Raw genomic sequence first — 27,791 nt, forward strand, 5'->3', positions numbered from 1 at the left:
ACACCTTGTTCAGATTTCTACATTGCTATCGATAAGTCAGCCCGGGCATGGGAAAGACATAAGGATTGAAGAAAATGAATATAGGGTAGGAGAGCAACACAAGAACATGCAAATTATGTGAAGCTGTCATTTATATATATAATGGTTATAGATTTACAATTTACAAAGAACTTCACATTAGTTTCCTCATCTGATTATCTCAACAGCTCCTTGAAAGATCCTGCTACCCCTACTTTACAGATGAGAAAACAGTTTCAGAGGGATTAAGGAACTCATTCAAGGACTTGAGTCCATGATTCATTACAGTATTCCTTCCACTTAAAATGTTCGGAGGTGCTAGAACTATTTGAAATTAAAATCCACTAAAGTTCATAAAAATGTAGAATATATAACAAATTAAAATTGACAAAAAATGAGAAAGAACTAATTCCTTAATTTGCCCAGATTGCAAAAAACTTGACAATGACAATGATAATGTTAATAATTCTGCCTCCAGAATTAAACTACCTTTCAACCACAATAATTTAAAGGTCAGAAGTGAATGATGTTATTTATACAAAAATGAAAGATACAAGCATGATGCATTTTTATTAATACCTTCCTAACCAAATTAAGCGTCTATGAGGTGTGAAATGCAGTCAGGATAAGACACAGAGAACTGAAATTTAATTAGGTATCATGGAGTGATTTTGTTCTCCGTGCAACAATCATTTACAAATATATATTTTAAAATAAGCCTTACTTAGGTCTTCTAAAGATGTGTCCATATTGGCAGCAGGCAAGACCAACTGTTGGTGTGTATACAATTGGCATTAGATTTTCAATATCATCTTGCAGTATTCTATAAAACAACTTCTCATTTCTTTCCTGTATTCCCATTATGTATATGTATCTGAAATTAAGCACAGTAAAAAATGTCAAAGTCAACCTCCATTACAATCAAAGTTTTGGTTTTGGCAAGTTAAAACTAAAGGTCTAAAAATTAAACCCCTCATCCCAAAACCCCAAAGGAAAACAAAACCCTAAATAATCACTATTTAACACCCATGACTAAAAATTAAAAATAAAAATATGCTTAAATGGTAGATGAGGAGGAGGGACATAAAAGAAATAACAGCTAACATTTACTGAGCCCTTAGAGTAGACCAGAATTTATGCAAGGAACTGGAAATGTAAAGATTAACAAGGCCCCACCCTTAAGGAATTAATATTGTAGTAGTAGACAGACTCGTAAATAAGGAAACAGAATAAAATGGCATTCACTCAAATGTTTACTAAACACTGAGCATGTGCCAGACACTCTTCTGAACTCTAGGGATGTGATCCCTGCCAATCCAGGAGAACCATAGGCATTATAAGGGCTGTATAGAGCAGAGAGGTAGCATGAAAGACAGAATGGTCATTTCATGTAAATAAACATATATCCATCTTCTAAAAATAAAATATAAAGAACTGGGAAATGTTGATCTGAAAAATAAGTTATCATCTTGAATTAAGCATGATTAAAAGAGAACTCATCATCCTTCCCCTAAGCTTGTTTCTCCTCCTTTTCATCATTTGACCAAAAAGGAAACTTAAAGTCCATTCTTGATTTTTTTTTTCCTTTCCCACCTTGCCTAACCCAATATAATTAATCAACCAGGTCCTAAAGATTATACCTCCTAAGTAATTTCATTTCTTTCTATCCTCATCCAGTCCAAGTTACCATCAATTCTTACCTGAATTACTTCAATAATCTTCTGACCAATTCTTTCTTTTTGAAAAAAAATATTTTATTTTGAAATAATTTAAACCTTATAGGACAGTTGCAAAAATTCAGAAACACTACAGAAAAACCCAATATACCCACTACCCAGATTTACCAACTTTTAACATTTTCCCACATTTGTCCATCTGACCATCCTTCCTCGCTCCTTCTCTTCATCTTCCTACATACCAACCTATCTGTCCATCTCTTCTAAACATTAGAGAGCGGCTTACAGATAACATGTTTCTTGAACACTTATTGCTTCCATGTATATTTCCAAAGAACAAGGATATTCACTTGTGTAACCACAATAAGTACAGTTCATCAGGTTCAAGAAATTTAACATTGATATAAAGCACATAGTCTATATTCTAATTTTTATAAATGTTCCAATAATGTCCTTTGGGGCATTTTCTCCTCCATTATTACATTTGGTTCAGGACTGTGTATTGCATTTAATTGTTTAAAATTTTAAATAAAAAATTGTTTAAAATTTTATTTTGAAATAATTTCAAACTTACAGGACAGTTGCAAAAATAATACAAACCCCATACAGAAAACTCCATCACACCCCCACCTCCAGATACCCAGATGTACCAATTTTAACATATTGCTACCTTTGCTGTATCAGTCTTTATCTATCTTCTGAACATGTGAGAACAGGATGCCTACATCATACACTTTGAACACATACTTCTGTGTACAAACAAGAATATTTACTTATGTAATTACCTTAAGTCTAACTAGTCTTTAACACAGTTATGCTCCCCATACCAATCATTTCTTCTGTTAAAAACTTAATTCTGATAATTTCTGCTCCCAAATAGCTTCCAAATGCCAGTAAAATAAGGCCTAAGTTCTTAAATCAGTTTAAAAAAAAACAAAAAACCAAACTTTTGCCTACTTTCTAGCCTCACCACCCCCATTCTATACTTATTTCAGTTCCTCAAATGCACCAGAACTCTTACCGCGGAGTTGGCATACCCTACTAACTCTACTAGGCATGGTCCTTTTACTTAATGCTCTCAGAATGCAGCTTGGGTGGTAAGTTGTCAAGGGGCCCTTTACTGCCTGCCAGATTGCCTCCTAAGTGCCAATCTCTGGTCACTTAATACGATATTTCTTCTGTAACTCACTCCAGTTCTTGACTTTTTATCTTCCCCCTGGTCTAAATGATATCATGAGTCAGGTTATATACCTCTCTATTTCTGTACCTAGCAAAGTACTAGGCATATAAACTGGTGTGCAAATATTTGGTGAATAAATAAGTGATTCCATTCAGTAAGGGAATGTTTTCTGTATAGTTACTGAGGTCAGAAATGCTTCCAATAGATAGAAATTAAAGAGAAGCAAATTTCTCCTTAGTCTAAGGAAGAAAACTATTAGAAAGGAATGGAGGGCTTTGTGAACTAGACTGCAGAAATGTTGAAGAAAGTGGAGGTAATCTACTGGACACATGGTAGAGTGAAATAGCGCTATTCCTGAACCTCCTTAATATTATCCGTTTTGCCTTCATCTCCCTTTATCACTCTCCTCAGTGCCAAACATGAGTCTTAATGCCTCAGCCTAGATTTGGTATAGCTCAGCAGATTTGAATGCCATTATTCCATTCTCTGATCACAATTCTCTACCATTTTGCAATTTAGTTATACAATGTCCTCACTTCATAATTCTTTCAGAAAGTATTAGCTCCTTGGTCATTTCATTTTCTCCCAATCTCTTAGCTCCATCATGACTCCTTGTCTTTTCCTACTCTGGATCCTATCACCAAATCTCTCACTCTGAACAAATCTCTCTCTATCATTACCCTTTAGGAGCCCCTGCATGTCATTTTCTTTTGTGTGGGATATTCTTATAATGGAACGCTATTCAGCAATAAAATGAACAAACTATGGATTCACATAACATAGATGAATCTCAAAAAACATGATGCTGAATTAAAGTCAGATATAAATGTACAGATACTGTTTGATTCCATTATCTGAAGTCCAAAAACAGTCAAAACTCATCTATTGAAACAGAAATCAGAACAGTGGTTGCCTCCAGAGTGGGGATGGTAGGGTTGAGATTGACTGCAAAGAGTCACAAGGGAACTTTTCTAGAATCAGAGCAATGTTCTACATGTTTGGTTATGTGGGTGTATAAGATTGTCAAAATTTATCCAACTGAACACACATGGTCTGTGCATTTTACTACACATATAAATTATGCCTCAATAAAGATTTCTTGAACAGATTTCTTAAAAGGTTATAGCTAGCTTTCTTTTTTGGTTTCATCGTCCCGTGTACTTTTAACTTTTTTATTGTGAAATATAACATATAAAATACGTGCAATAATTTTTAAAATACATTTTAATAGGTAGTTACAGAATAGATTTCAAGGCTAGTATGGATTACTATTCCACATTTTCAGGTTTTTCCTTCTAGCTACCCCAAAATACTGGAAGATAAAAGAAATTTCATTATAGTGATTCAGCAGTCATACTCATTTGTTAAATCCTATCTTCGCTAATTCCTCCTGTTCCTTTGATCTTACTACTCCCAATCTAGAGGTGGTCTTTGGGCTATGTTCATTTTAACTTTTTCATGTTGAAAAGGTTATCAACAGTAGATAGAGTGTTGAAATTAGCAGATATTCTTGGAGATGCTGTTACCTCTGGGTTTCAGGACTTATCTGGCCTTGGAACCAATCTGGAGGTTGGAAGTTTCTGAAAAATAACTTTAGTATGTGAAACTTTTGCAGAGTGAGTCTAAGAGCCCTAAGTGTTCTTTAGGGTTAACAAGAATGATGTTTGTTTGGGTATGGCAAACCATGGCAATTAGCAATATCCAGCTGAAGCTTGCATAAGAGTAGTCTCCAGAATAGCCTCCGACTCCATCTGAACTCTCTTTCTTTGTTTCATTTCTTTCCCCCTTTTCGGTCTGGAAGGCACTGTTGATCCCATGGTGCCTGGGCCAGGCTCAACCCTGGGAGTCAAGTCCCCCATAATCAGGAAACTTTCACCCCTGGATGCCCTGTCCCAAATGGGAGGGGGATGTAATATTTTTCCTTGCACAGTTGGGCTTAGAGAGAGAGAGAGGGGGCACGTCTGAGCAACCAAAGAGGTTTCCTGGAAGCACCTCTTAGGTATAATTATAGGTAGTCTTAGTTTCTCCACTATATAAAAAAAGTTGTGTAAAGGCAAGGGCTCAAAATCAAGGGCTTGGCCTACTTTCTTGGGAGTCCCTGATGTTTAAGAGAGCACCAGGGGTTTCCCAGAAGGGACCATTTAATGTTTCATATTTTTCCTCTATTCCCTCAAGAGACTCTACCAATGCATTTTTTTCTTGAAGTCTTTACTTTGAGACATGGTGGAGAACTTTACAGGTACATGTGGGAAAATAAGACATGATCACAATTTAGAATGAATACAATCTAACCAGAACTTAAATGCTTGTCAGCTAACATAGTAGCATAGGTACAGGTGGTGTGACATGCTGAAGGGTTGAGAGAAATGGGTATTAATATTCCTGTTCTTCTTCTTCACCCTCTCCTTCAACCAAATCCATACCAACCTCCTCACAGTCCTTCTCCAGGGCAGCCATGTCCTCACAGACCTCAGAAAACTCTCCTTCCTCCATCTCCTTACCCAAGTACCAGTGACCAAAGGCATGCTTGGCATATATGAGGTCAATCTTGTGATCTAGGTAAGCCCAAGCTATAGCAGTGGCTGTAGGATTGCTCAGCATGCACATATCTCACTGGACCTTGGCCAGATCTCCACCAGATACCACAGTGGGAAGCTAGTAATTAATGCCAACCTTGAAGCCAGTGGGACACCAGTCCATAAAGTAGATGTTATGCTTGGTCTTGACAGTGGCAATGGCAGCACTGACATCTTTGGGAACCACGATACCAAGGTACAGCAGGCAGCAAGCCATGCATTTACTGTGTCAAGAGTCATATTTCACCATCTGGATGGCCAGCTCAAAGCAAGCATTGGTAATCTCTGCTACAGAAAGCTGTTCACAGTAGGCTTTCTCAGCAGAGATGATGGGGGGCATATATGGCCAGAGGAGAGGAGATGCAGGGATAGGGAACCAGGTTGGTCTGGAATTCTGTCAGGTCAACATTCAGGCACCATCAAACATGAGGGAAGCAGTAATGGAAGACACAATCTGGCTAATAAGTTGGTTAAGGTTGGATGCTAAATATCAAGGCTCCTATGACAGATGACATAGATGGACGGCCTCATTAACTACCAAGAAGGCACAATCTGAGTAGTCTAGGGTGGTGTGGGTGGCAAGGATGGAGTTGTAGGACTCAACTACAGCTGTGGAGCCCTCAGGGGTTGGGTAAGTGGAGAACTCAAATTTGGACTTCTTGCCATAATCAACAGAGAGACATTCCTTCGGCAGGGAGGTGAACCAGAACCAGATCCCCCACCAAAGCTGCAGATAACCAAGAAGCCCTGAAGACCCATAAACTGATCAGCCAGCTTGCAAATTCTGTCCAAGACAAAGTCAATGATTTCCTTGCCAGTAGTGTAGTGCCTGAGGACATAGTTATTGGCAGCATCTTCCTTGTGTGTGATGAGATGCTCAGGGTAGAACAGCTGGCAGTAGATGCCAGTGCAAACTTCATCAATGACGATGGATTCAGATGTACAACCACTGCCCTGGGCACATCTCCTCCCCCAAAGGTCTTGTAGCCTGGTATCACTTGGCAGAAGAGCTCCCATCAGGCATTGCCAATCTGGACACCAGCCTGGCCACTGTGGATTGAGATGCACTCTCATGTGGTAGCTATGGGTTAGGAGGTGAAGGTGAAAGGAGGAGGCACCAAGTCCCAGTTACTGCCCCCAACAAGCTAAGAGGTGAGGTGGATAATGTACTCTACCAATACTTTTTAATTATCAGTCCACCACAGTCTGGGATGTCTCCGAGTATTACATTAAAAGCTATACAGAGTTACAAGACCTTGTTCACCTTCTGGGCTTCATGTGCTTGTGTTTCTAAATGTGCTATCCAGACAGGTTGATTTAGATCGTATGTAACAGACACTTTAGGTTCTAGACACAATAAACCCATCTGCCTTTAGTCTCAAACAGTAGGTGAAGCTCTAGAGAACATATTTTATCATATCTTTATCTCTACACTACCCTTCCACTGGGTCTGTCTTTCCCACCAGACAATGAGCTCCCCGAAGGCAAGGGCTCTAGGTTTTTTCCTTCAATTTGTAGTTCCAGACCTTAGAATGATTTCTAGCACATAAAAGCCCTGAATGAATTAATGTAGCACCTTTGCCAGTCCAGCAGGTCAAACCTGAATCAATAATACATTTCACCTTTTCTGTGGGAAAATAACATTGCTGTTATTATAGCAATGCAAACAAGATCACATTACTATGTCACCAGTACCTATCCTCATCCCTTTTTCTTGTTCTTGTTCAGTTTCATCTGATGGCTAAATACATCTTTCAAACCTTTATCTCTCTCAACCATTTTATTCATCTTTAACCCTTCCAAATATTGGATTAGATCATTATGTTCTACTTCATGAAGAAAATCAAGGTTATGAGATGTGATGAGGTCTCACAACCTCTGCTCCATCACCTACTACTTATCCTTATTTTACTTGTATTTACTTTCTTTGCCCCTGCCACAGAGAATGAGCTGTTCTTTGTTCTTGTTCATGGCCAGACTCTCCACCTCTGCATTTAATCCAATGCCCTTGTACTTTCTCTGGGACTTTGCTCTATCAATTATCCTTCCTCTCCTGGGCTCATTTCTCACAACTATAATCAGGTTCAATTTTCTCCCAGCCCGAAACATACCCCCTTAGCCCCAAGTCCCACTTTACCTACCATGCAATCTCTTTCCTCCTCCTCTTCCTAAACTTCTTAAAAGCACAGTTTGCATTTCTCCTCTTCCACTCATCCCTCAACATACTTGCAATCTTACTTTTGCCCCATCACATCAAAGAAACCACTCTCATCAGTCACCAATAATTATCCACACTGAACAAACCCAACAAATATTTTCAGGCTGAACTCTACCCAGAATATCTTTCCCTTTTCTCTCATTTGCCTGCTACCTGCAATATATTGTTTAAAATTTGCTCCAGCATCACTTCTTCCAGCAAGATTTATCTGATCTCCCCAAGTTGGGCTAGGTACCCTCTTCAAGCTTTCAGAATATAGCCTGCCTGGACTGTTTTCTCACTGGACCACACACTGTCATTCATAGTGTAACTCTGATAAGTTCCAAGAAGGCAAGGCAACGGATTATGTTGGATAATCAGTCATTCTTCTAGTTTGCCAGGAACAATTTCAGTTACATCTCTTTTGCACTCTGAAAAGTGTCCTGGATGGGAAGATTTTATATCACTGCTCTACCTGTTACCCACTTTATGTCCTCAGTAGCTAGCATGGCACTCAAAATAAGTGCACAATAAAAGCTGAATAAATTGGGTGCAAATCTGATGGTATCTTCTGCTTCTCAAATTGCACTGAAACTTGAAATGCTCTGCGATTTTAAGCATAAAAGACTAATTTCTGCTAAATTTTACAATGAATAAAAGTGAAGTATTCACTGAAGTGAACAAGCTTCATAAAAATGTCAACTGACAAAACCAAAAATTTAATTATGAGATTACATATTTTTCAATCTACAATAACCATATCTAGTTTTTTTTTTTTTAATTAGAAGATCAGAAAAGACTAAACATCTAATCAACTCTTACTTTTCCAAAGGGTCGCTCATTTTTTTCAAGTTTCTATGGAATCTCAAGGCTTGAATATCTTGTGTCTCTATTTTGGGAGGTAGAAGTCCTTGAAGGCCAAGCATTTGTCGTTCCTGTAATGTAAATGCCATTCCCTAAAGAAAAGAATTAAAGAATTAAAAATTATTTACTGGATTACAATCATGCCATTCTTTAAAATGCAATATAGATGAGAATTTAAAAGAAACTGAATGGATATCATTTTGCCCAGACTATCAAAAGTTTATAAGATTAATAACATTTAGCATTGCTGTTGGCATGGTAAAAGAGGTGTTCTTGTTAGGCTTTTGGAAGACAATTTTTTAAATATCCTCAAAAATGTTCAATGCACTTACTCTCCAATCAGGTAATTCTATTTCTGGCATAACCATCTTAGAGAAATATTCACACATGTAGTATGGGGGCATATACATGCTACAACTCAAAAACAAAAAGACACATAACCTGATTTAAAAATGGACAAAGGACTTGAAAAGACATTTCTCAAAAGAAGATAAACAAATGGCCAATAAGCACATGAAAAGATGCTTAGCATTACTGGTCATCAGGGAAATGCAAGTCAAAACCACAATGAGATATCGCCTCATACCCAGTAGGATAACTATTAATTAAAAAGAAAAGAAACGAAACACAGGAAATAAGTACTGGCAAGGGTGTGAAGAAACTGAAAACTTTATACATTGTTGGTGGCATTGTAAAATGAAGCAGCCACTGCGGAACTATATGGTGGTTCCTCAGAAAGCTGCACACAGGATCACCATATGATGTGGCAATCCCACTTCTTGGTATATACCCCAAAGAAGTGAAAGCAGGGACTCAAACATATATTTGTACAATGTTTATAGCAGTATTATTCATAATAGACAAAAGGTAGAGACAACATAAGTATCCATCAAGAATGATAGAGAAGGGGCGGGCCGCGGTGGCTCAGCGGGCAAAGTGCTTGCCTGCTATGCCGGAGGACCTCGGTTCGATTCCCGGCCCCAGCCCATGTAACAAAAACGGAGAAACAGAATACAATAAAACAAGAAAATGTTTAAAAATGTTTCCCTTTCTTCCTTCCTTCCTTCCTTCTATCCTTCCTTCCTTCTCTCTGTCTTTCCTTAAAAAAAAAAAAAAAAAAAAAGAATGATAGAGAAAATATGGTGTGTGTGTATGTGTGTGTGTATATATATATATATACACACATACATATACACACACACATTACTCAGCCTTATAAAGGAATGAAGGGCTGACACATACTATTACATGGATGAACCTTCAGGATTCATGCTGGCAGATAAACAATAAAATAAAGACATATATGAAAAAATATATAAGACTAGAGTTGGGAATATGGGGAAAATAGCCCTGTGTAAACTACAGACAATAGTTAACTGTAGTATTCTAATAATCTTTCATCACCTGTAACAAATGTAAACTACTATTAAAAACAGTAGAATTACAAAAAAAAGTGCTATCATCAATTGTAATAAATATTCTTCACCAATGTAAGTGTTGGCGGTGGACAGATGTGGGGGAATCCTGTATTTTACGCATGATTACTCTGTAAACCCACAATTTACATTTAAAAAATTGTTTAAATCTCATTGTTCTGGAAAAAAAAAAAAGATTCATGTTGACTAAATAAGCCAGACACAAAAAGAAAAACATCTTATCATCTCATAAAATACCTAGAATAAGCAAATTCCCAAAGACAAATCATAGATGTGGGTTACAGGGGTTAGTGGGTGGGATGGAGGGGTGGGTGGAAAGGGGAAGTTATTGTTTAAAGCATACCTAGTTTCTGATTGAGATGATGAGAAAGCTGGGAAAACTGATATTGGTCAGGGTAGCACAATATTGTCAATGCAATTATTATCACTTAATTGTACATTTGAAAGTGGTTAAAATGGAAATTTTTAAACAATGAAGTGATTTTTTAAAAGAGGCATACACAAAGAGATTAGCTGTAGCATTTTTTCCAGTTTCTCTGGCTATTACAACTAACTAAAAGTCCATTAGTTATAGAGTAGTTAAGGGACATATGGTACATACATACCATGGAATACCATGCAAAACAAACAAACAAACAATATTTTAATAAAAAATGTAGTAGGAAGATCTCCAAGACATGCAGTTAAAGAAAGGAAACTAAAACCAAGTTGCAAATCAAAAACCTCTCACTGTTAACCCATTTATGTTTAGAAAAACCACAAAACATAAACTACAGGCAGATAATTTAAAAGTTTTGGTAAAATCCTTTCCTCAAAGGACTCAAGTTAATAGGCAAACCCCTTGATCTTGAGGCTTGCTTCTATGAAACTTATTTCATAGCAGAGAAGCAAAGCCTAACTATAATTATGCTTAAGAATTACTTTCAGAGAATATCTTTTGTTGCTCAGAAGTGGCTTCCATCTCTCAAAGTCCAACTCTGAAAGGAAAATCATTACCCTCTCCCTATAAAGAACATGACATTCAAGTGTGAAAGTCTCCCTGATAAAAAATGACTCCCAGGGCTGAATCTGGCTCAAATGCCATGAGATTGACAATGCCTTCAAGACTAAAAGGGGGAAAAGAAATGTAACAAAATATGGTATCAGTGGCTAAGAAAGTTCAAACAGAGTTGAGAAGCTATTCTGGAGTCTACTTGTGCCAGTTTGAAAGTACTGTGTGCCTCAGAAAAACCATTTTTAATCCTGACTCAGTCTTGTTGGGGGGCAGCCATTTCTTTTAATCTTAATTCAACATTGTACTGCTGAAACTTTTGATCAGATTATATCTACAGAGATGTGACACACCCAATTGTGAGTGTGACCTTTTGATTAGATGGAAATGTGACTCCACTCATTCCAGGTGGTTCTTGATTAATTTCCCAGAGTCTTTAAAAGGGGAAACATTTTGGATAAACTTCAGAAATGATAGAAGCCTCAGAGCTGACAGAGACTTCAAAGCAGAGCAGAAACAGGTGCTGACACTTGGAGAACATATACAGTTGTTTGGAGATGCTTGGAGCCCAACAGACACTGCCATCAGAGATTAAGCAAGCCAGAACCTGAGAGAGCCAAGGGAAGCCAAGTGATGAAAGCCAGCCCTGGAGAAGCAAAGTGAGGAACCCCCACAGGAAGAGAGGCTGAAAGCAACAGAGCCCAGGAGCAAGGGACCAACAGATGCCAGCCACAAGACTTTCCAGCTGACAGAGGTGTTCTAGACACATCAGCCTTCCTTGAATTAAGGTATCTTTTCTTGGATGCCTTAGTTTGGACATTTTTACAGGCTTTGAACTGTAAACTTGTAACTTATTAAATTCCCTTTATGAAAGTCATTCCAACTCAGTATATTGCAGTCTGGCAGCTTACAAACACTACTCTTATGCAAGGTTAAGCTAGATATTTCTAATTGCAGTGGTTTGCCAACACCCAGTCAACATTATTCATGTTAACGGCTAAAGAACACCTATGACCCTGAAATTCCACAAAAGTTCCACACACTAAGTTTACTGTCTAGAAACCTGTAACTTCCAGATGGTTCCTAGGCCAGATAATCCCTGAAACCCAAAGAGGCCAGCCTCTCTAAGAACATCAACTAATTCCATCACCCTGTTCTATACTGTCACCTCCCCGTTTCAACATGAAAAAGGTTGAATGGGCATAGCCCAAATACTCCTGTTCTAGTTTGCTAGCTGCAAGAATGCAACATACCAGGAACAGAAAGGTTTCTAAAAAGGGGAATTTAACAAGTTACAAGTTTACAGTCCTAAAGCTGTGAAAATATCCCAGTTAAGAGCAAGGATATAGAAATGCCCAATCTAAGGCATCCAGGAAAAGATACCTTAGTTCAAGAAGGCTGTTGACATTCAGCATTTCTCTCAGCTGGAAAGGCACAAGGCAAACATGGCAGTATCTGTTAACTTTTTCTCCAGGCCTCTTGCTTCATGAAGCTCCACAGGAGGTGTTTTTCTTCTTCATCTCCAAAGGTCACTGGCTGGTGGACTCTGTGGTTCTTTCGTCCTTCTGTGGTTCTACAGCTCTCTTCTTTTTCTCCAAAAGAAACTCTCTCCAAAATGTCTTCTCTTTTATAGGATTCCAGTAACTTAATCAAGACCCACATAGAATGGGTGGACACATGTCTCTATCTAATCAAATTTAATACCCACAATTGATGGAGTCACATCTCTGTGGAGATAATCTAATCAAAATTCCAACCTATGGTGCTGAAGAGGGATTAGAAGAAACCCCTGCTCCCACAAAATAGATGAGGATTAAAACGTGGCTTTTCTAGGGCACATAGAAAAAAACCAGCACAACCCCTAAAGATTGGGAGAAAGATCAAAGGAGAAGGAGAAGCTGTAACAGAGAAGTTAGGGTTCATCAAATGAATATGACTACTGAATCATTATATTGATATTTCTTTTTAGTCTCCAGTGTCTTAAAGCAGCTAGAAGGAAAAACCTGAGATTGTGGAACTACAGCCCATACCAAACTTTGAAATATGTTCTATAACTGCTTGCTAAAATGTACTTTGAAATTTATTCTTTTGTATATAGTTCACAATTTAAAAATGCTAAAAAATAAAAAAAAACAACTGGATACCTTACAAATAAAATCAACAGAATACGGTTTGGAAGAACATAAACCAAATGGATTACAGAGGCCATCCTCCTAGAAAACCGTCAGAATGACTGAGGGCAGAAATAAGTGATACCAAAGTAAAGAAAAAATTAATCTGCATCATAAAAATTTCTGGTATTCAGCTGTGGGTTTTTTTTGGTCCAGGTAATGTCAGCAAAAATGGTGGAATAAGGACTTCTGAAAATCCTCTCCTCCTAAAAAGCAAATAGAATGCTAGCAAAAATTATCAGAATCAACTTTTTCAGAACGCTAGAAAGCAAGTTCTAAGTTCTCAACTCTGGCTAACCTGCAGGCTCTGCACAAGCAGAAAGTAAAGACTTTGTGCCCACAAGAGTGTTCTAATGTGCCCCCACATGCATACAGAGCCTTATGGCAATTAAAGGAGACTTACTGGTTCCAGGTATTTAAGGAAATTACCATTTTATCATTAGCTGGCCACTAAGATAATTGAGGAGAGGTACCAGTAGCCATACACAACATAAAAACAGATATTAAATAATTGGTTCAGAAAAATCACTAAACAAACAACAACAACAGCAGTAACAACAACAAACCCTGGGAAAGGGGAGAATATGATTTCCAGAGCTGCCACTTATATTACTAAAAATGTCTGTTTTCCACAAAAAAATTATGAGACATGCAAAAAATTAAGAAAGTCTGGCCCAAATACAGGAAAAAAGGCAGTTCAATAAAAACTGTCCTGCAGAAAGCCCAAACATTGAGATTAATAGACAAAGAACTTAAATCACCTATTTTAAATATGGTCAAAGAACTAAAGGATACCATGCCCAAAGAACCAAAGGAAAGTATGAGAATGCAGTTTCACCAACTGGAGAATATCAATAAAGAGGTATAAATTATAGAAAAAAGAATCAACAGACATTCTGGAACTGAAAAGTAAAATAATGGAAATGAAAAGTTAACTAGAAGGGCTCAATAGCAGATGTGAGCAGGCAAAAGAATCAGCTAATTTAAAGATAGGTCAAGTGAGATTCCAGTCTAAGAAACAAAAAAGATGAATGAAAGAATATGGATGGAGCCTTAGAGACCTATAGGACATCATGAAATGTATAAATATATGCATATGGGGGTCCCAGAAAGACAGGAGACAAAAAAAAAAAAAAAAAAAAGAGAGGATTTGAAGAAATCTTCCGAAAGATTAAGTGCTAATTTTTTATTAGAAGTCATAGGGGCCACAGATAGTGGGATGACATATTCTATGTACTGAAAGAAAAAAATATCAATCAAGAATTTCTATAGCCATAAAAACTATCCCTCCAAAACAAAAGAGAAATTAAGACATCCCCAAATAACAAAACCAGAGAGAATTCATTGTTAGTTTAGAACTGTTCTATAAGAAATTAAAAAGCACTAGACAGTAACACAAATCCAGATAAAGAAAGAGTGCCAATAAAGGTAATAATAGATGTAAATATAAAAGAAAATACAGTTTTTTTTGTTTGTATGTCTTTTTTCTATCTGATTTAAAAGAAAACTGCATAAAACAATACAGAGAAATCTACACTGATGGGCACACAAAGTATAAAGATGTAATTTGTATGACTATAAAAACAAAATGGGAAAAGATCAAACTATTCACATAGGAGCAGTTTTTGTATACTGTTGAAATCAAGTTGGTATTCATCTGACTAGAGTGTTATAAATTAAGATATGATTCTCAGGGCAACCACTAAGAAAATTACTAAAAAACATAGCAAAAGAAAGGATAAGGGGATAGTACTCTAGAAAATAACTATTTAACACACAATAAATGGCACCAACAATGGTAGAATACACATTCTTCTCAAGTGCACATGGAACATTCCCCAGAATTGATCCTATGTTAGGCCGTAAACTAAGTCTCAATAAGATATCCACAGTATGTTTCACAACCACAGCACAATGAGATTAGAAATCAGTAACAGAATGAAATTTGGAAAATTCACAAATAATTTGGAAATTAAACAACAATTTAATTCTGTTAATCAGTAACAGAATGAAATTTGGAAAACTCACAAATAAAAGATTTCATAATTTTAAGTCTTCTCTCAAACTTCAGTCTCAAACTTGATTCTCAAAACTTATGGGATACAGTGAAAGCAAGGCATAGAGAGAAAATTATACTTTCAACACTGACATTAAAAAGTAGAAAATGTCAAATCATAACCTAACCTACTACCTTAAGAAACTGTGAGAAAAAGAAAAGCAAACAGAAAGAATGAAATAATCAAGATTAAGTGGGAATAAATTGAATAGAGAAAGCTAAAACTTATGTTTAAATGAACTATACAGTTTTAAATGCAGTTCATTTAAAAGTGCTTTATCAATTCTTATTTCCAAACTTAAAAGATGGCTAATCAAGATTCTAGTATCTGTCTACTATTTAGATTTAAGTGACACTCAAAATGCTGTATTTAGAATTCAGGCTAGAAGAGAAAATGCTTATCAAAGAAATAATTTTATCCAATTGTTATTTATGTTAGTGCATGATTATATTCTTGAATCTGCTAGCCTGGTGTTACTAAGTAAAATAAGCCTGTGAAGACATCAGTTTAAAAAGTTGTCTTTTGTGAGGCATGCAACTAGGTAGAATGAACTTTAAGGACTGTATGTTGAATGAAATGTCAGAAACAAAAAGATAAATATTATCATGCTTCACTCATATGGACTAACTATAATATAAAAACTTGGTGAACTGAAGTCAAGAGCAAGGGTTATCAGGTTGGGGCCTATTTAAAGGGTCCTAGATGGTAAGTTCTTAGAGCAGTCACAAATATTCAGGAGTTGCAACTGTTATTTCTAAATTCGGAGATACTGAACTGTTTGTATATTACCTAGTCATCTATATATAACCTGGTCGTTCCCAGAAACTTTGGATATTTATGTGACACCTGAGACTCAGAGTTAGAGCACTGAAGCTATGAGAGTCAGCATCATCCCATACAGGAGCTTTAAAAAGTTGAAAAACAGATCAGACTTCAACTAGAGATCTGAATGAAGCTGATCTGGACAGTATTATGGTAGCTCAGAATACAGGGTAAATGATGATATGGCCCATATTTTAAAACTTCAACTTCTGTGTGAGCCCAAAGGGAAATTTATACAAATTTGTACAAAATTTATATTTTGGGTAGCACATTACCTAATTTAACTTGTATAGGCAGTTTAGTTGAACACCATAAGTTCATGGAATCCTGAATAGGGCATGAGATCTTGTAGGTTTATATAGGTTAGTGTGATGCCCCAACATATCCCAAAGTAATTTGGGCAATGAATGAAGAAGTCATCTGTAAACTCCCCATGGGGAACTGGGGAGAAAGGAGGAAATATCCAACTTCCCCATTTGGAAAACCCCTGATATTCTCACAAGCAGTGGGAGCAACCAAATAAATAGGTTGAGCCCTCAGTCTTGGGGGTCACGCTGATGAAACTTATTCCTGCAGAGGACAAGCTCAGCCTACTTATAATTATGCCTGAGAGTCACCCCCAGAAATGTTCAGATGTGGCCTCTCTCTTTCTAAGCCAACTTAGCAGGTGAACTCACTGCCCACCCCCCTATATGGGCATGACTCCCAGGAGTGTAAATCTCCATGGAAAAGGACAGGTCTCCTGCGATGAGGTGGGATCTGGCATCGTGGAATGGAGACGGCCTTCTTGACCAAAAGAGGGAAGACAGAAACGAGGTAAAATAAAGTTTCAGTAACTGAGAGACTTCAAACAGGGTTGAGAGGTTCTTATGCATTATAAAGATACATCTTTTTAGTTAACAGTGTATTGGAGTGGCTGGAGGGAAGTATCTGAAACTACTGAGCTGTGTTCCAGTAGCTTTGATCTTTGAAGGCAACTGTATAATGATATAACTTTAGCTATGTGACTGTGTGATTGTGAAAACCTTGTGTCTGAAGCTCCTTTTATCCAGGGTATGGACAGATGAGTAAAAAAAAACATGGATAAAAAGTAAATAATAGGGGGATAAGAGATAAAATAAATTGGGTAGAGTGAAATACTAGTGGTCAATGAGAGGGAGGGGTAAAGGGTATGGGATGTACGAGATTTTTCTTTTTATTTCTTTTTCTGCAGTGATGCGAATGTTCTAAAAAGGATCATGGTGTTGAATACACAACTATATGATAAAACTGTGAGCCACTGCTTGTACACCATGTATGGACTGTATGTGTGTGACAATCTGTCATTAAAAAAATATTTTTTAATGTCATTAAAAACATATTTTTAAATGTCTTGATTAGTTCTTTAATGGGCAATCTTCCTCAAACCTACCCTTCTTCTATTTTCTCCAAATCCCTATTCCATTTCTCCCACCACAAGTCTGCATTTTCCCGCATCTATGCCCCAGTAAGCAATGCCGTTCTAATTTACACAGTAGAGGTTTAGGTCCTTAAGCTAGTCTGAAAAGAGCTTGTGAGTTATTTTCCTTTAGCCACATTCTGATACTCCACATAAGCCAATATTGATAAAAAATATCTAAACTAGACTCTTGAAGGTAAACATGCTGGGCAGAAAAATGCCCCTTTTATTCCTTTCCCACAAAGTACAGTTAGAATATCAGAGTTTAGGAAGTTACCAAGTACTTATTTTTAAAACTGATAACATGACTTATGAATAATGGTATACTGTAAAAATTGCAAACAGTATTCAACAATTAGGTCATGGCTAACTAAATTATAAAACATAACTTACAGGGAACAACTCACACTTATATAGAACTTTAATCTTTATGTTTCCATTTATTTTCTCTACAGTAACCCACAAATGAGAAAATTGGGATCCAAAGAGGCTACATCTACACCCAAGATTATACAGTCAGTCAGAGATCAGCCTGGAACTCCTACCTGTCTTTGTGATTCCAAACCTATGTTCTAAACTAATACACAGCCACATATTATAAAGCTTACGAAGCATCAAGGAAATTTACAATATACTTTTCCTGGTGGTAAAATAACATATTAAACTGTATCTACAATACAACAACAAAATGGAGTTTTGACAAAACAAAACCAGAAGATATAGTTGGATGGTAGAAGCAGGAGTGACTTTTCTCTTTTACGAGCTAGGGTATTATTTGTGTAAATAATAAGAATCAAGAGAAAAATTTGAATTAGTTTATCTATTATACATCTATTATCTATTATCATCTGAGGAAGATAAAATTAAAAATAAGAAAAAGTCCTCATAGAACTGAGAATTAGAAAACCAGAACTCCAGATACAAAGCTTGGGCCCTCCTAGGGCTTTAATTTCTTAATCCTCAAAGTAAAGGGGTCATTAATTCTCTTATTCACTACTCTTTCTCCACTTAAGTTAATTATTGCATAGGCAAGTACTCTTTATTTAGCTCTCTTAGTTTGAGCAATCTGTGGTTTCATCATCCTAATTGGAGGCCCTTAGGATATAAATCGGCTGAAATGAATTAGAGTCTATAGTAATATTGCTTTATAATCTTGCACCTTGAAAAAAATATTTAGCTTAAAAGAGATGTTCACTAATATTACGGGAAAACAAAGAAACCAGAAAATATAGACGGCAGGAGGGCTTTTAAAAGTTCTGGTTAATAGCAGTAGTGCTCCATTTTTTAAATTTCAGATGGACTCCTATACCTCTGACACCCACACTGCTTCATCAATAAAAATGCTGATTTTTCTCTTTTTAAAGCAGCTAACGTAAAGGAAGCATTGGAGAAAAGTTGGGAGTGGGAGACTAACTATATATATATATAGTTCAGAGTTAGCTCATCTTGTAACCAAGCAATTGCTATCGTTTTATATTTGTAATCATATTAAATTCCATCTGCACAGTATTCAGATTATCTATTTAAGAATCACTGTCCTAGGTAAATATTAATAAAGGTAAAACAAAATGTCAGTTATAATAACCTCTAAAAGCTTTAAATCTGCCCTGAAAATGATATCCAATTAATTTACTACATATTTCTTCATCCCTACTATGATGCACTTAAGTATTTATTTATTGGTACTTATACATCAAAGCACTTTTTCCCCCCACAGTCACACAGTCACATTGTAAAAGCTATATAATTATCAGTCTTCTTCAAGAATCAAGGCTACTAGAATACAGTTCAACAGTTTTAGGTACTTCCCTCTAGCTGCTCCAATATACCATAAACTAAAAAGAGATATCTATATACTACTTAAGAATCACCTCCAGGATAAGCTCCTGACTCTGAAATCTCTCAGCCACTGCGACTATGTTTTGTCTCATTTCTCTCTTCCCACTTTTGGTCAAGAAAGCTTTATCATTTTGATGATGTCGAACCCTGGCTCATCCCGGTAGTCCTGTCCCACACTGCTAGGGAGATTTATACCCCTGGCAGTCACGTCCAACGTAGCGGGGGAGAGCAGTAAGTTCACCTGCCAAGATGGCTTAGAGAGAGGCTACATCTAGGTAACAAAAGAGGTATTCTGGGGTGACTCTTAGGCATGGTTATCAGTAGGTTTAACCTAATGTTTGCAGGAATAAGGTTCATATATAAGTGAGCTCCAACATTGAAGTCTCAGCCTATTGAATTGGTTGTCCCCACTGTTTGCAAGAATATCAGGAATTCCCCAGACAGGGTAAATTAAATATTTCTTCTTATCTCCCCAACCCCCCAAGGGACTTTGCAAATCCTTCTTTATTCCCTGCCCAAATTACTCTGGGATATATCTGGGCATCACACTGACCTATACAAACCTACAAGATCTCACGCCCTATCCAAGATTCCATGTATTATGGTGTTCAACTAAAATGCCCTTACAAGTTAAATCAGACAATGTGCTACCCAAAATATAAATTTTGCACCAACTAAACATCTCTCCGTTTGATCTCACACAGAGGTTCAAATTTTAAAATATGGGCCATATCATCCTTTACCCAGTATTCTGATTTACCTTAGTCCTTTCCACATCAGCTTCATTCATATCTCTAGATGAAGTCTGATCACTTTTTCAGCTTTTTTTAACAGTTGCTGAATGAGGTAATACTGACTTTCATAGCTTCAGTGCTCTAACTCTGAGTCTCAGGTGTCACATAATTACCAGAAGTTTCAGGGAACCACCAGGTTATATACAATAGTTCAGTATCTCAGAATTTAGAAATATCAGTTACAACTCCTGAATATATGTGACTGCTGTAAGAGCTTACAATCTAGGACCCTTTGAAATAAGCCCCGGCCTAATAACCCATGCTCTCCACTTCAATTCTCTGTGTTTGTATATTCTAGTTAGTCCATAAGTGAGGCATGATAATATTTGCCTTTTTGTTTCTACCTGTGCTGGTTTGAATCTGTGGTGGGCCCCAGAAAAGCCAGGTCCTTTAATTCTCATTCAATATTGCTAGGTCGGAGCATTTTGATTTTTTCCATGGAGATGTGACCCACCCAATTGTGGGTGTAACTTTTGATTAGATGATTTCCATGGAGGTGTGTCTCCACCCATTGAAGGTGGAGTTGCTTACTGGAATCCTTTAAAAGAGGAAACATTTTGGAGGGAGTCCCTTTTGTAGAGCCATGAGAAAATCAACAGATGCCACCATGTTCGCCACATGCCCTTGCAGCGGAGAAAGAAACATTGAACTTCACTGGCCCTTTTGAACCAAGGTATCTTTCCCTGGATGCCTTAAATTAGACATTTCTATAGACTTGTTTTAAATGGGACATTTTCTTGGCCTTAGAACTGTAAACTAGCAACTTTTTTAATTCCCCTTTTTAAAAGCCATTCTGTTTCTGGTATATTGCATTCCAGCAGCTAGCAAACTAGAATGCTGCTATTTCTCTCAACATACTATCCTTAAGGTTCATTCACCTAGTTGTATGCTTCACAACTTCATTCCTTCTTCTTTTTTTTTTTTGCTTTAGTCTCACACATAAGGTGAAATTTTAAAATATTAATTACTATCTATTTCCAGCACCTTGCAATGACATTCCTTTGTTCTTCCTCATGCAAAAACATTTTTAAAATTTGTACATTGTACATCCCACTACTATTATACACTCTAGGCATTCCTAGATTATACCATCTCGATCTTTAACATCTATCTTTCTTTCTGATTTCATTTATGTCTCCAGCCCTCCTCCCTCTATCATTCTCACATGCAGCTTCATTCAGTGTTTTAACATAATTATATTACAGTTAGGTAGTACTGTGCTGTCCATTTCTGAGTTTTTGTATCCAGTCCTGTTGCACAGTCTGTATCCCTTCAGCTCCAATTACCCAATATCTTACCCTATTTCTATCTCCTGTTGTCTCTGTTACCAACAACACATTCCAAGTTTATTCACTAATGCCAGTTCATATCAGTGAGACCATACAGTATTTGTCCTTTAGTTTTTGGCTAGTCTCACTCAGCATAATGTTTTCTAGGTCCATCCATGTTGTTACATACTTCATAAGTTTATCCTGTCTTAAAGCTGCATAATATTCCATCATATATATATATACCACAGTTTGTTTAGCCACCTGTCTGTTGATGGACATTTTGGCTGTTTCCATCTCCTTGCAATTGTAAATAATGCTGCTATAAACATTGGTGTGCAAGTGTCCATTTGTGTCTTTGCCCTTAAGTCCTCTGAGTAGATACCTAGCAGTGGTATTGCTGGGTCATATGGCAATTCTATATTCAGCTTTCTGAGGAACCGCCAAACTGCCTTCCACAGCGGTTGCACCATTTGACATTCCCACCAACAGTGAATAAGTGTGCCTCTTTCTCATTCCTTCTTGCAGATGCTCAATAGTCCCTTCTATGGACACACCACAGTTCCCCCTTCCATTCCTCAGTTGTTGTACCTTTAGGCCACCTCCATCCATTGTGAATGATGAACATTGCTTATATAAACATCAGTGTGAAAATGTCCATTCATGTTCCCACTCTCCGTTCCTCCAGGTATATATCTAGCAGTGGGGTTGCAGGATCATATGGCAACCCCACCCATAGTCTCCTGCGGAACCACCACACTGCCCTCCATGTGGGGCTGCACCTCTCAGCTTCCTACCAAAAGTGAATAGGTATATCTCTTTCTCCACATTTTCTCTAGAACTTGTTTCTCTGTTCATTTTTAACCGATTTTATTTGTACATCATACAATCCAACCTAAGTGAATAGACATGCCTTGGCCACTACAATCTATATAAAGACATTACCTTTTCTTCCGAATAGGATCCATACCCCTCCCCCTTGCCCCCGCTTATTGACATTTAGTTTCTGACATTGAGCAGAAGCATATTTCAATGCTACTGTTGACCACAGAACCTAGCTTGCATTGATAGTATCTTTTCTTGTATACTATTTTCAAGCCCTTGCAATGTTGACATTCCTTTGTTCCCCATGCAAAAACGTTTTTATATTTGTATATTTAACACCCATCATGTCCACTCTAGGCATTCCTAAATTACGCCATCTCAGTCTTTATCCTCCTATCTTTCCTCACATTTCATATGTGCCCCCAGCCCTTCTCTCTCAACCATCATATTCAAATTCAGCTTCTTTCAGTGTACTTACATTTTGTGCTACCATCAAGTAGTATTGTTATCCATTTCTGAACTTTTACAATTAATCATGTTGCACAATCTGTATTCCTTCAGGACCAAATGCCCAATTTCTACCCTGTTTCTATCTTCTGATAATCTGTGTTCTTAACTTTAATTCTCAAGGTTCACTCATTAACATTCACTCATTAACATTAGTTCATATTAGTGAGACCATAAAGTATTTGCCCTTTTGTTTCTGACTAATTTCACTCAAGGCTTCATCCTCGTTGTTAATGCTTCATGACTTTATTCTGTCTTGCAGCTGTGAAGTATTCCATCGAATGTATATACCACAGCTTGTTTAGCCACTTGTCTGCTGACAGACATTTGGGCTTTTACCATCTCTTGGCAATCATAAATAATGCTGCTATAAACATCAATGTGCAAATGTCCGTTTATATCAATACCTTCAGTTCCTCTGGATATATATACATAGTAAAGAGATTACGGGATCATATGGCAATTCTCTATTTCACTTCGTGAGGAACCACCTAACTGCCTTCCAGAGTGGTTGTACCATTACATTCCCACCAACAGTGGATAAGTGTGCCTCTTTTTTCACATCTTCTCCAGCACTTGTCATTTTCTGTTTTTTTTTTTTTGATAATGGGCATTCTAGTGAGTGTCAGATGATATCTCATTGTGGATTTGATTTGCATTTCCTTAATAGCCAATGAAGTTGAGTGTGCCTTTTAGCCATGTGCCTTTCAGCCATTTTGTATTTTCTCTTCTGAGAAGTGTCTGTTCATGTCTTCTGCCCAGTTTTTAATTGGGTTGTTTGACTTTTTGTTGTTGAGTTGAAGAATCTCTTTACATAGTCTGAATACTAAACCCTTATCTGATACACGGTTTCCAGATATTGTCTTCTATTACGTAGGGTGCCTTTTTACTTTCCTGAGAAAGTCCTTTGATGCAAGAAAGTGTTTAATTTTGAGGAGATCTAGTTTATCAGTTTATTTTTTCAATTAAAGGACTTAAAAAAATAAATCTTAAAGACATTAAAAGCTCATATAAAACACATATCCTGTGAGATTAACAGAAATAATCTGAAGCTTAAAACAACATTTGAGATACTTTAATACTGATTTGGGTTTGTGATGAGAAGCAGAGGGATTAAAAGGCAAATGATTAAGGAAATAAGAGTCCATTTAAATAATGCATTCCCTTATCCTGAACATGGATAGGCACTGTGCTCGTTTCAAACTGTTGTGTACCTCAGAAAAGCCATGCTCTTTAATGGTCACTCAATATTGCTGGGTAGGGTATTTTTTACTGTTTCCAAGGAGATGTGACCCACTCAACTGTGGGTGGTAATAGAGATGTTTCTCTACCCATTCAAGGTGGGGTTGGTTACTGGAGCCCTTTAAGAAAGAACCCATTTTGGAAAGAACCAAGAGAGCCCACACAGCCAGAGACCTTTAGAGATCAAGAAGGAAAATGCCCCAGGGGGTGCCTCATGAAACAAGAAGCTGGGAGAGAAAGCTAGAAGAGGTCTGAGAAGAAAAACCCCAAACTTAATTGGCCCCTTTCTTTGGAGTTAAGGTATGTTTCTCTGGATGCCTTAGTTTGGATATTTTCACAGCCTTAGAACTGTAAACTTGCAAGTTAATAAATTCCCTTTTTAAAAGCCATTCTGTTTCTTGTATATTGCATTCCAGCAGTTTTAACAAACTAAAACAGGGACTACTTAGCCAACTCCTGACTCATTAACACAAATTAGTCCAGAATATTCAAATGATTGCTTAGATTTCTGAAAATGTGTTAATTGAGATTAAGTTGTGCTGAAAAAGTACATGACAACATTTGTTCATTAAAAATTCACAATTATTCACATTGGATATTCTAAATAGCATAGAGTTCCTATACTCCTTTGGTATAGGAACTACGTCTTATAATGCTTAATATATAATTAAAATAGAAATAAGATAGGTATGAGTTAAAATCTTTTTATATATAATTTAAATCTATTCATATTTTTAAAAAGGAGTATTACCATATAACCCAATTAGCTAAGACTTTGGTAAGATGAAATGGGTTCAAGAAAAACAAACAAAAAAATGTTCTGATCTAGTCAGTGCACTGGTAAAAGAGTTGTAGAGAGGGTTATTTTTTTTATCTTCTTCACAAGAGGAGATAACACTCCTATTAAATCCAAAGTTCTTTCCTGGAAACAAAACCCCTGTTTAATTATTTGCCAGACCAGCAGCATCAACTATTTTAGGGTTTGTTTTTCTATTAGATCCTTTGCCCAACCATCAATTCATCTATTCATTATCTACTGGGATCCGTGTGTGCCAACTATGCTAAGGTGCTGAGGGTAAAGAAGATCTGGTCCTTGTCCACAAGAAGTCATGCGATCATGGAGAAGTTAAGTAATTCCAAGAGAATATGACAAATTCTAATGATAGAGATAAGCACAAGAATGCTAAGAAAATATCAAGGAAGATTAACTCACCCAGTATAAGGGGGGTAACAGGGAGGGTGGGGGCCAGGGAAAACTTGCTAGAGGAAAGGATACAGAGCTGAGCTTTAAACATGATCAGAAAAATGAGTCAAGAGAAGAGGGAAGGACAACTCCAATCTTATACTTTTATAGTCTTTACATGGTTTAAAGTGCTATTAGCTACATTATTTAAGTGAGAAAACTGAGGCCTAGAAATGTTAAATGATTTGCTATAGTTTCATGGATAGTTAATGGCAGAGCTCAAATAAGCACCCAATGCAGTTGCTGTGGGAGTCTGGTGGTTCCTCAGAAAGCAAAGAGTAGAACTTTCATATGACCCGCAATCTCACTTCTAGTGTTTTACCCAAAAGAATTGAAAGCAGGGACTTGACCAGATATTTGCACAGATGTTCATAGTGACATTATTCACAATTGCTGAAAGATGGAAACAATCCAAATGTCTATCCACCAATGAATGCACACACAAATGTGGTATATACATGCAATGGAACATTATTCAACTGTAAAAAGGAAGCACATCTTGATACAGGCAACAGCATGGAAGAACCTTGAAGACATTATGTTGAGTGGAATAAACCAGACACAGAAGGACAGATATTTTATGATCTCAGTAATTTGAAACAATTAGAATAAATTCAGAGTCAGAATCCAAAATATAGGCTACCACGGGACAGGGTGGTGATAGGGAATGGGAAGTGTGCTGGTTTGAAAGGATGTATATCCCCTAGAAAAGCCATGTTTTAATCCTAATCCCATTTTGTAAAGGCAGCTGTTTCTTCTAATCCCTATTCAGCACTGTATGTTTGAAACTGTAATTAGATCATCTCCCTGGAGATGTGATATAATCGAGAGTGGTTATTAAACTGGATTAGGTGACAACACGTCTCTACCCATTCAGGTGGGTCTTGATTAGTTTCTAAAGTCCTATAAAAGAGGAAACATTTTGGAAAATAAGAGATTTGAAGAGAGCAGAGAATGCTGCAGCACCATGAAGTAGAGACTCCACAAGCCAGCGACCTTTGGAGATGAAGAAGGAAAACGCCTCCCGGGGAGCTTCATGAAGCAGGAAGCCAGGAGAAAAAGCTAGCAGATGATACCATGTTCGCCATGTGCCCTTCCAGCTGAGAGAGAAGCCCTCACTGTGTTCACCATGTGCCTTCTCACGTAAGAGAGAGACCCTGAACTTCATCGGCCTTCTTGAATCAAGGTATCTTCCCCTGGATGCCTGTGATTGGACATTTCTATAGACTTGTTTAATTGGGACATTTTCTTGGCCTTAGAACTATAAACTAGCAACTTACTAAATTCCTCTTTTAAAAGCCATTTCGTTTCTGGTATACTGCTTTCTGGCAGCTAGCAAACTAGGACAGGAAATAAGGCTTCAAATGTACAGGGTTCCTATTTGGAACAATGAAAATGTTTTGGTAATGGATGGCCGTGATGATAGCACAATATTGTGAACATAATAAACAGCAGCACTGAAATATATATCTGGATAGGGTTAAAAGTGGAAATGTTAGGTTTTGTATATGGAAAAAGAATAAAAGTTTTTTAAAGACTTCATGGAACTACACTACACAACGAACCCTAACTTAAATGGTACAGTTATAAAAATGTGCTATCATTAATTATAACAAATGTTGCACACCAATGCAAGGTGTTAATAAAAGGATATGGGAATCATGTACTTTACGCATGATTGTTCTGTAAACTCACAACTTCTTTACAAAAGAAAAAAAAATAGCACCTAAGCTCCTGTTCATAACCTAGCATAATAACGTCCAACCCTTTAAAAAAATAAGGACTTTTTTTTTTTAATTTCAAAAAGTTTCATAGACTTTGTACAGAGCTGACATAACTTTAGGAGAGAGTGGTTACAGATAAACTTTAAAAAAAACTAAGAATTCAGTACTGCTTTTAGTTACTATTTTATTAATTATAGCAGCAACATAGTCTTAAAAACAATATTTATAAATATCTAAAAAATAATTTGTCTACAATGTTTGAAATGCAAATATGATTTCTTAACTCACTAAGTCCCCAAGAAGTCCATGTCCCAGAAAGTGGAAATCACTGGTTTATGTTCTTTCTTAAACAAAAACAACACAAAACTCTTCCTGATGCTTAGATGTGCTTAACAGAAGTGATCCTTTAATGAGGTAACCCTGTGGCCAGTATCCAAGATTTCAGACAGTCAGAGTATTTGATTTTATTTTCTTTATAGACGCACCACAGTGCGTTTCAGACTATCCTCCTCCTCAAAATTCATTTACCATTTAATATGCTTTATAAATGTCTTCTAAACCTTAAGTCTCCAGTGTAGAATTTAAATAATTTCTATAACGATTCAAAAATAATAAAAACAACATATTTATCATATGTCTACTTATGTATGGCACTATAAAATACATGAAGAAACATCTGAATGATCCTTGCCCAAAAGGAACCCAAAATAGAGTCAAAAAGATAGGAATTCATGAAAACCTAACTAGTATAAATGTTTCCAATAGGAGCTAAAGATATGAAAAGACATACACTGATTACCTGATAGATGGTCAAGAAAGTAACTGCTACAAGGATTCAGAAAAAAGGAGCAATTACTCTAGTGGACAGTGGTGTGAAAAGGCTCTACCGGAAAACTGGATTTTGTATGAGAGTTGCATCTTGA

General features: G+C 36.9%; 1 protein-coding gene and 1 pseudogene across 2 annotated transcripts in view; both read right to left on the reverse strand.

Annotated features, from left to right (window-relative positions):
• ME2 (malic enzyme 2) overlaps nucleotides 1-27,791 on the reverse strand; it is a 120,117-nt gene that overhangs the window by 39,209 nt on the left and 53,117 nt on the right. For both annotated transcript variants that reach the window (XM_077135453.1, XM_077135452.1), the window contains exons 3-4: nucleotides 8,470-8,603; nucleotides 743-892 (exon numbers count right to left, since the gene is read on the reverse strand). In XM_077135453.1, coding sequence (XP_076991568.1) covers nucleotides 743-892; nucleotides 8,470-8,603 — 284 coding nt within the window. The remainder of the gene's footprint in view (nucleotides 1-742; nucleotides 893-8,469; nucleotides 8,604-27,791) is intronic.
• Nucleotides 1,468-7,559, reverse strand: LOC143662742 (tubulin alpha-1B chain-like; annotated as a pseudogene).

This window comes from Tamandua tetradactyla, chromosome 18, assembly GCF_023851605.1.
Source record: "Tamandua tetradactyla isolate mTamTet1 chromosome 18, mTamTet1.pri, whole genome shotgun sequence".
Classification (NCBI taxonomy): domain Eukaryota; kingdom Metazoa; phylum Chordata; class Mammalia; order Pilosa; family Myrmecophagidae; genus Tamandua; species Tamandua tetradactyla.